Source organism: Odontesthes bonariensis, chromosome 14 (assembly GCF_027942865.1).
Source record: "Odontesthes bonariensis isolate fOdoBon6 chromosome 14, fOdoBon6.hap1, whole genome shotgun sequence".
NCBI lineage: Eukaryota > Metazoa > Chordata > Actinopteri > Atheriniformes > Atherinopsidae > Odontesthes > Odontesthes bonariensis.
The window spans coordinates 31729378-31740097 of record NC_134519.1 but is presented as its reverse complement, the minus strand read 5'-3'; the positions used below and the strand labels follow the sequence as shown (position 1 = coordinate 31740097).

Genomic DNA, 10720 nt, shown 5'->3' with positions numbered 1-10720 from the left:
CACGTTGACTTTTTCCAAATCATTTTTGTATTCATGTTATGAAAAGAATCTTGTAACTTACAAATAAAATAGTACCAAAAAAATGACAAACTTAGTTTTCTTTCAATTATGACACTGATGATCTGGGACCAACTGGCATTTGAGGTTATGTCCGTTAAGGTCCAATGTTCTTCGTCTGAAAAGGTGTTGAACCGTGTTTTGGAGACTTCCGACACTTTCATTCAAACAGGCAGCCACCCTGAAAGAAAAACAGTTGTCAGATAGCATTGTCGATGGACCTTCAGTGTAGTCAACTTTTAATTATTGCATAGTAAATAGTAGTAGCTTGTAATCTTAATTAGATGTAGCATACGGGAAGTGACACTAAATGGATTCCTGATCCTTTTCATGATCGAGGAAGATCTGGTTTGATGTTCCTTGTACATTGTGTTGGTTTTATCTGTTCCTACTTTTTGGTTAATACTTTTTCAAAGGTTGTGTACATAATTATAGGTTATGTTCATTTAGGAAAGGAAACATCACTTTGGTGATAGAGGTATAAAGCATTAAGACAGCTAAACTTGTTATGTCGACCACCCTGTTCCAAGTTGTTGTCCATGAGTATGGATACTTATGAAAAGGGCTTTTAAAGTAAATGCTTTACAATGTCTTCTGATTGAGCTTAATAATAAATATGTCTGGCGAAAGGCTACTAACCTTTCCCCATTTGGAACAGCTTTGCATTTACTTTAGTCAAAGGATTACAGCCAACTTGCCGTGTTGAACAGCCAAAATTCTAAGTATAAGCAACGTGTTGCAGTCTGAGCGCTAAGTAAAGTAGAATAGATCCAAGAGCAGCTCATAGTTCAAATTGTTTAAACAAATGTAATGAAACTGATGAAAATTCAATGGAAATTCTCACCACTTTTTAAGGTTCCGTACTTAGACCTATTAATCCTCAAGTTGGATTACTTAGGAAATCTCTCTTAAAATACCTTCAGGAAGTGTTCAAACTGCGGTTTAAGCTCTTTGATCATGATGTCTGCTTTGTCGAGGCAAGCCCGTCTCTGCTGCACTTCAAACTCCTTCAGGGAAAGATGTCAAACAATGGCCATTCGTAACAAAAGGCATCCAAAGAAAATTACATATCTTGTTTTGTTTTTATGCAGTTTTACCTTTGTCTTGGAGAGGTGTTCCTGAGAGGTGATGTGAGTCTGAACCTCAGCTGCAGATGTGTATATATAGACTTTACAAGCAGCACAATGAAACATTTCCACCTTTGTCATGTGGGCATTTTCCTGCAGAGCTGACAAGTTACAAGGACTAGAATGAGCTTTGGTGTTTATTTGTCTGGAACACACACTACTGAAATGAAACTGTTCCATCTTTTTTTTTTTTGACAGCTTGAATTTGTTGGAAGTATGTACCTTGAAGTGCACTGTCCTCTATGGCCCGGCTACAATGATGGCTTTTATATAGCATGACTTCCTATACAGATAAAAACAACATAACAATCCAGATGAGCAAGGGCACAAACATCTGTTAACACCCCAAATAAAAACAGTTAGGACAATGTAAAATGTTAATAAAAACAATAGAATTATTCAAATCTCATGTACAAAATATTTTATCAACAGTAAAACAGAATATTAAGTGTGAAAATGAAATGAAATGAAATGAATGAAACACATCTCAAAAAAGTTGGAGCAGGGCCATGTTTAGCACTGTGTAGCATCTTTTCTTTCCTTCTTCTTTTTTTTTGGCAACAGTCCATAAACATCTGGGCACTGCGGAGAACAGGGGCTGGAACTACGGGACAGGTTTGTAATAACCAGGGTAGCTTTCGGTGATTTGGCTTAACTAACCCTAACAACTTAGATCTCACGAGGTGGTACAACTACACTGGTAACCAACTCAGTAAGTCAACCCCGGTTATCCAACGCTGGGTAAAACAGGCAGGGCAAGTATCAGATGACAACTAACAGTATCAGTGTTTCTAGCAGGCTGAAAAGCAACACAGCTGCTGCAGCCACAACATAAAGGAAAGAAAAAATAAGACAGACTATGTGAATGTGTGAAATAATCTGATTAATAACACTGCCTCTCTTTGTCCACGCACTAATGTCTTATTTATTTATTCCTTTTTTTTCTAAGAGCATTGATTAGTATGGAGGTAATACTTATACATGTTGATCTCTTATCTCAGAACTTAATTTTTGCTGGAAACCGACTTGGCCATGCTGATAAGAGGACAACCAGCTTCATAATACAGAAAATCCAGAGATTCTCTGAATCTTTTGTTACTTTGCTAAGCTACTAATCCTACTCCATAGCACCGGCCCCAGTTGCTGGCATTTGGGAGAGGAATGTTATCCCAATCTTGTCTAATTTTGGATTCTAGCTGTTCAACAGTCCTGGGTCTTCTTTGTTGTTTTCCTTTTCTTGATGTGCCAAATTTTTGGAGCTGGTGAATGTTCTGGACTGGTTCAGCAGCAGGATTCTTCTGCTATGGAACCGTGCTGTTGTAATAGTTGCACTATGTGGTTTAGCGTTGTCTTGCTGAATTTATGCAAAGCCTTCCTCCAAAAAGAGGTTGTCAAGGTGGGAGCATATGTTGCTCTAAAACCCGTTTATACCTTTAAGCAAAGATAGAGCCTTTCCAGATGTGCAAGTCGCCTGTTTCAAATGCACTAATGCACCCCCATACCATCAGAAATGCAGGATGTTGAGCTGAGCGCTGATAATAAGCCTGATGATCCATCTCCTCTTTCTTCAAGAGGATGCGGCATCCAAAGTTTTCAAAAAGAAATTCAAAATTTGATTAATTCGATCACAGAATACGTTACTCTGTGTGTCAGTCCGATTTAAATTAGCTCTGGTTCAAAGAAGACAATGGTGTTTCTGAATCATGTTCACACATGGCTGTCACGTGACGTGATAAAAGCTTTAACCTGCATTTATGGATGGAACAGTGAACTGTTCCACCAGACAAGGATTTCTGGTGAAGTTTTTGAGCCCATGCAGTGATTTCCATGATAGAATAATGCCTGTTTTTAATCCAGCGAGGAACTGATGAGCGTGGACATCCAATGTGGATGTTTGTCCATGTCCCCTGAACTCAGAGATGTCTCCATATTCTTTTTATTCTAATATCATATCATACATATTATATTATATCATTGCTCCACAACTTATTGTTTTTACTGATGGTTGAATCTCTTCCCATACGTAGTTACTTCTGAGAGACTTTGCCACTGTAAGGTGCTCTTTTTTATACTCAATCCTGTTCTTCCAGCTGTTTCGTTTTTAGTTTTAGAGCTACTTACTTTTTCCCTGTCCCAACGTTTTTGAGCTCTCTGATTTCTTTTATACAATTTCTATTTTCTCTTATGAATACAATTTGTATCTGTTGTTAGTCTGTTCTGTTCAAATGTTTCCACAGCATTTCAACTTGTTGAAATTGTGGAGATATATTTTTAGGATAAAAACAAGAAACTAAGTGAAAGCTTTTCACTGAGACAGGTTAGCAGGTACAACCCAGGAACCATCAACAGAATGTGTATTTACCTGTACTGGGTATTATTACCTGTAGAAATGCTATAGCCAGATCATCATAATTTTTGTTCAGCTGAATATGCTCCAGTGTATCCCAGTGGCTTTTGCTGTCCAAATGAGCCTCAAGCTCCTGCGCATTGGCCAGTTCGACATCACAAAGGTCACAGGTGATAGGACAACTGTCAACAACAAGAAACTATTAAGGGTCCACTTAGTGGCATGTCGTGACATTTAGTAACATAAATTGCAACCCACCAAACACTCTCCACTTCAGTCTCCCTTTTTAAGCATATAGGGAAAAACTAGTGACTGACAACAATTTGTCAAACCCACCCTAAAGCCAGTGTTTGGTTTGTCCCTCCTGTTACAGTGGTAAAATTGTGGCGCAACATAGGGGAGAGTAAGGAAGACATCTGCAGCATCTTTGCACGGAAACTAATTTCAAGGTAATGAAAACATGACAGTTCTCATCTCTATGTGACTTTTATACTAATAAAATACATGAATATTAAATTCCATTCCTAAAATAAAATATCCTAGTAACTGTTAAGTAAAAAGTTCCAACCTAACAAGAGGGCACAAGGCTAAACGGGTAGTTCTTAAACTTTTTAATTTTTATGTAAATGATGTAAATGTATGGGTGGAATTAGAATAGGCCCGTGTACAGAGACGGTATTTTTATTTAAACAGAACTTGACAGTTATCTGTAATCGGTCCTCTTGAACTTTGTAATAGTAATCAATCAGTCATGTCCAGCTCTTAATTTGAGGGGGAGCAAGCCGGAGCGCGCTCCGGAACCTCTGACGTTGGCTCCGCCAGCTATTTATAGCCGTCATCCGCGATCCGCCACCTCTCTTGACAAACAATATTTATTTTTAAAAAAAAAATCAAATAATTAAACAAATAAATTAAAGTTTGTTTAGTGTCAATGTCTGGTTTTGATATCCGTCTTGTTGGTGATTTCTGTCATGAAACGAGATACTGAAAATATCTATATTACGGAAAAGGAGGGTGCACACTTCCGTTCTATTGGACAGTAAGCCAGAGAGCTTGTAAAGCGGCGCCGGATTTGATGTGACTATCGTTATTAGGCCTACAATACATGCCCAGATTATTTTCGGTGTAGCGCACAGGGTTGCTTGAAAGCGCCCCCGCACGCTTTTTTTTCGCACCGGAGCCACTCATCATCTGCGCTCTGGGACCTCCCACTTTACAAATTAAGTAATGGTCATGTCAAAGAAAATAATGACAAAGAATTATTTAGAAGGTATCTTAATGGTATTTTTGAGTTTGTCATTTACTGGAAAAATTGTTTAACTCATCCTGCTCTCAGTGACATTTACAAATATTGTATTAAATCAAATACCAAATTAAATAACTGAAATATTTCATTTCAAAACTGAAGGAGAGTAGTCTGGTCCCCCAATTCTAAACAGTGAATTCATCCAGTGAACTAGTTCAGTTAATAAATGTTGCTTCTCCCACTTCTGTGAATGTGTTTTTGTTTAAATTTATTTGCCAGCCAGGTCAGTTGAAATAGTAGATAAAAGAAAGATAAATCTAGTCCCTGATGGTATCAAAGGCAATGTGATAGAGTTAAGAAAGAAGCAAGGTTCTTATGAAAAAGTTTCATAAAGATTTCAGAGGAAGGAAACAGAAAAGAGCTGTGCTCAGATTGACACGCACTGTCAGAAAGAGGCAGACAAGTAAGTTTGTTACTCTTTAACCAGAGTTATGAAATATTGAACCCTTTCACATTTAGTGTTTAAAAAATGTCAAGAAAGTAATTTTAGTGTTGTGCTGAGTTATATTTTTGGGAAGTTTTGAGAATGGAAAACAGCTTTCATCTACTCTGAGAAAAACAGTGTTCAGATTTGGAGAGGGAGGTAAAATGTCAGGAGAATGCTGAATGATGATGAAACTATTGAAGCAACAGGTTGAGGAAAAGGAATAGTCACCCACAGGCCCAAAAGTGGGAGGACTATACAAACACAGCAATCAGGTTATATCCCTGTCTTCTCCCTTTGTCCTCTTCTCATTCTCATATGAACTACTTCACATCAGTTTGCTTGGTGCTTACCTGTCCATTCTTACAGTTCTGCCCTCTCTCTTTGTCATTTTTCTGGAAGGTGGTTCTTGGTCCAGTCCTGTTGAGCAACATGTTTCAAATAATTACTAAGATAAAGACAGTGACTGAAACCAATCATATTTATCCTAGATTTTTTCTGGAATCCTAGAAAACAGAGCTAACGCTACTATGATTTCATGAAAACGTTAGTTTACCCGTTTCAACATATCCCAACTGATGTGGATAATCCCGCTTTAATCTGGGCGGGGATAGTCTATGTGTAGTGGTCACCTACAAGGAGATAAAGTTTCACATTTAACAACAAAGGAAACGGAGACTGTTAAATAAAATATGAAAACCGAAGCACATAATTCAGGCCCACCCTTTTCTTTTTTAAACCTTTAACTGCAGACCAAATTAAAACAAGAATCACTTGCTGTCAAATGTTGACAGTACTACCTCTCTCCTATATTCTGGCAATGTTATCCTCTCCTCTCCATTAGTTATCTGTCCTCCATAAGATACAGGGAACCGCTGAGTGGCGGGGCCATGAGGAGGACTTTCAGGACAGCAACCTCTTTGGTCCAGTGGTCCACTTGTGAAGGCAAAACCTGGACGATCAGGTGACTCAGCATCTGGGCTGTAAGTCCCTCTTTCAGGCAATATATGCCCTGGACTGATACCTTTGTTCTCAGTGGGTCTAGTTCTGCTGGTAAATTCACATCTGTTGTCAAGGGACTGGCCCCTGGGCTCAGAGTTGGATGACTCCCAGCATCTGTTGTCATGACGGACTCTATCTGGAGACGACCGCCGATGACTCAGGTTCTTATCATGACTGGGTGACAGGAGGTTGCGGCCTTTGGCTTGTGACATCTCAGACTCAGAATCAGATGACAAAGGACTGCTAGGGTCATAAAGCTCAGTCCTACAGGCAAATGAAAGAGAAATTACTTGTAATTAGAAAAATATAAATCATCTGTAAAGACATTTTACCGTCACATTATAGCACACTATCTGAACTGTTGTAGCAACGGATCCAAAATGGAGTAAAAACTGTGAAAATCCAATTTGCTGCATGTATTATAATCTCACAAGGGACAACTCTTGATGAAAGCAACAAAGGGCACACAATATTTCAACATTTTAACTTATTGAAAGAAAAAGGTGAGTGCTAAAATGTGGAACCTGTAGGACCGCGACTACAAGAGACACTGTTTTCAACCTGAACTGCCCACCTCACCTCTCACTGCTTGAGCCTTTGTCCTGAAAACTCCCACCCTGTTTGTTTATTGGTGTGAAGGAAGATCTCCATCTTCCAGGAGGAGATTGCGCTGTAAAATAAAAAAGAAAGATGAAACTACTGTTTATTTTGACCAGATTATTGCAGACATTAAATCTATGGTCCTCCCCCAAACATCTGTCATATCTCTATTAACACCCCAGTAAAGGTTTCTTATTTGGTGGATTGCTGACTTCAAAACACAAAGATATTCAGAAACAGACCAAATGAATACAGCGGTTTAAAAAAAAAAAAGTATGATATAAAGTAGAATTAATTTTAAACGAATTAGCAAAATTTTTCAAAATTACAGCTGAGGTGATGCCCAAAATGCATATGTGTGCTTGTTGTGTTAGTCCCCAGCAGAAATATGCACCTTTCTTTGGTTGAGTCTTGGCAGCCATGTCAGATGTTCCTGATATACGTTGCATGGCCTCCATGAATTCCTGGGGTACTCTGTTACATTTAAAAACGAAAATGACACAGCAAGTCAATACAATAAAAGCTACTAAACATGAATACAATGAACGTGCAGAACAGCGTAGGCCTATACGTCCACAAATAAAGAAAACAAACCTTACTAGCTTGGCTAATTTAGCTAACAGCTTCCGCAGCTCGGCAAGACAAAAAAAAAACTATAACAATGACAGGGGTTCATGTAACGCTTGTTGTTGAGGCTCACTTAAAGCTCGTCGCACAGGTCCACAATAATCAGTCTCATAAACTATTATAACAAGACCGACGTTGTAAATTTTACCTTACTCAAACACAATAGCAACAGCTTAAGACAGCTAAGAGAACAGGATTTACATACCTTACAGGCAGCAGCTGTTTGTACCCTGAAACACTTGTTTTAACTATTTCTGGGGGGGTGAATGGAATTCTGTTCGGACGGTTCATTATATCTGCAGAAGCTGATGAGTTTTATGTGTAAATGCTAAAGCTAGTTTGTCTAAAAACTGCAGGTTAACGGATGTGCGCCTGCCGACAGATGGCAGCAAAATGCAGCACACGGTGAACTTGCTTCTATGCAGTCTTTGGGATAAACTAAAGTAAAAATGAGCAGGGATTTCAATTATATACATATCACCTATGTGAAATTAATATGAATGTCAAGTGAACGATGTTCAAATGAATAAAGTCACGTTTTGTATGCTTTTTAGACCAATGTCATCAATATGAATTATATACAGACATGAACAGTTTAATATGCCAAGGGCTAGAAAAAGGCAGCTCGGTATGAGGTGCCACCAGGGACATAAATCAGAATTAACTTCCATATACACATGTGAAATTAAACTCTTCCACATACTATACTCAAAACCTTGCACAAACACTAGTGAAAAGCTCTCACATAAACTAGTGAAAACATTTACCTCTAATATAACCTACTCAAAAGCTCTTATACACACTACTGAAAAGCTTTCATATATACTAGTGAAAAGCTTTACCTTTCATAGTAAAAACCTCTCATACACATATGTCAAACCTCTCGTACACATATGTCAAACGTCTCGTACACATATGTCAAACCTCTCGTACACATATGTCAAACCTCTCGTACACATATGTCAAACCTCTCGTACACATATGTCAAACCTCTCATATACATATGTCAAACCTCTCGTACACATATGTCAAACCTCTCATACACATATGTCAAACCTCTCATACACATATGTCAAACCTCTCATACACATATGTCAAACCTCTCGTATACATATGTCAAACCTCTGGTACACATATGTCAAACCTCTCATACACATATGTCAAACCTCTCATATACATATGTCAAACCTCTCATATACATATGTCAAACCTCTCATACACATATGTCAAACCTCTCATACACATATGTCAAACCTCTCATACACATGTCAAACCTCTCATATACATATGTCAAACCTCTCGTACACATATGTCAAACCTCTCGTACACATATGTCAAACCTCTCGTACACATTTGTCAAACCTCTCGTACACATATGTCAAACCTCTCGTACACATATGTCAAACCTCTCGTACACATATGTCAAACCTCTCCTATACATATGTCAAACCTCTCGTACACATATGTCAAACCTCTCATACACATATGTCAAACCTCTCATGTACATATGTCAAACCTCTCATACACATATGTCAAACCTCTCATACACATATGTCAAACCTCTCATATACATATGTCAAACCTCTCATATACATATGTCAAACCTCTCATACACATATGTCAAACCTCTCATACACATATGTCAAACCTCTCATACACATATGTCAAACCTCTCATACACAGCGCAGCATGCCTTTGCCAGCTGCAGGGTCTCCGTTGAAGCCAAAATAAAGTTGAGTAATGCCGCTGTTTGTGTGAGGTATTCAGCGGGTGGCTGAGCAATTGTCGTTTATTTTATTTCATAAAATACCGGCAGGAGATAGCACAAAATGCACGAAGCTAACCAGAATGACTTCTGTTTAAAACTACAACTCCCGGTTTAATAAAACACCTTCCTGTTTCACTGAAATGCCTTCCGTTTCAACTGAAATGCCTTCCGTTTCAACTGAAATCCACAAATATTTGACATGTGTGTATGAGAGGTTTGACATATGTGTATGAGAGGTTTGACATATGTGTATGAGAGGTTTGACATGTGTATGAGAGGTTTGACATATGTATATGAGAGGTTTGACATATGTGTATGAGAGGTTGGACATATGTGTATGAGAGGTTTGACATATGTATATGAGAGGTTTGACATATGTGTATGAGAGGTTTTTACTAGTATATATGAAAGGTAAAGCTTTTCACTAGTATATATGAAAGCTTTTCAGTAGTGTGTATGAGAGCTTTTTAGTAGGTTATATAAGAGGTAAATGTTTTCACTAGTTTATGTGAGAGCTTTTCACTAGTGTTTGTGCAAGGTTTTGAGTATAGTATGTGGATGAGTTTAATTTCACATGTGTATATGGAAGTTAATTCTGATTTATATCCCTGATGGCACCTCATAGCTCGGCTCCTGTTGAGCTTCACATTGCATAAGCTTAACCTTTTGTTTTGGGATATGGTTGAGTAAATTCTCAGAAGAATGTACATTTAACGTATTTGTGAAAAGCTAACAGATAGAATACACACGACTCATAGTAGTTATGTGGTAATCCAGCCTCACATACACTAATCAACTTTCTACTTATCTTGATATTAGTAAGGTGAAAATACAAACCAGGCAAAAAGAGAAAAAGCTCATCAACCAGTTTTTCAAAGATTAAACCACTGAAGTTCTGTATCAAAATATGATTATCACTTCTCAATACTACTAAAATACTTGTATACTACTTATTCTGTTGTATCCATGTTAAACTAAGGTATTACAAATACAGGGTTGAGTGGGTTCATCTAACCATACATAAATGAAGGTTCACTCCTCGACCCTGCTCACAGATAAAAGGTGTGATTTAATACATAAAATTATATGTGGATGAGAGCAGTCTATGAAGCTGACAACAGAATCTAAAGGGAATCAAGTGTGTTAGTGCACCCAGACTAAAACAATTTGTGCTAATGTCAAGGATAGGTACACTGACGTCAATTCTCAGAAAAGTTGTAGTCAATGTCTTCATAGAAACAGTGATGCTACTGTCCTTCTTTAACAAGATTCACAAGCTCAGGCACGCTGTTGTTCATCTTTAAGGGATCATCCCTGTAAAATCCAGTGTACCGAAGAATGCAAAAGTCTGATGGGACTCATCTTGACAGAAATATTTTTCATAGGATAATATGGATGGGTTAACTAAATCCTTAGTCATATTAACAGTAGACATTTGTTGAGAAAAATAAAGACTACAACT

General features: G+C 37.9%; 1 protein-coding gene across 1 annotated transcript; it reads right to left on the bottom strand.

The window, feature by feature from the left end:
• Positions 1 to 13: 13 nt before the first annotated feature.
• LOC142399416 (uncharacterized) lies at positions 14 to 7865 on the bottom strand. The gene is made up of 11 exons (XM_075484059.1): positions 7696 to 7865; positions 7258 to 7337; positions 6843 to 6933; positions 6062 to 6527; positions 5818 to 5893; positions 5615 to 5681; positions 3566 to 3713; positions 1407 to 1467; positions 1155 to 1285; positions 975 to 1064; positions 14 to 238 (listed from the first exon to the last, which is right to left on the bottom strand). The coding sequence occupies exons 1-11, from the start codon at positions 7779 to 7781 to the stop codon at positions 218 to 220; spliced, it is 1317 nt and encodes a 438-aa protein (XP_075340174.1). The 5' UTR covers positions 7782 to 7865; the 3' UTR covers positions 14 to 217.
• Positions 7866 to 10720: the final 2855 nt, after the last annotated feature.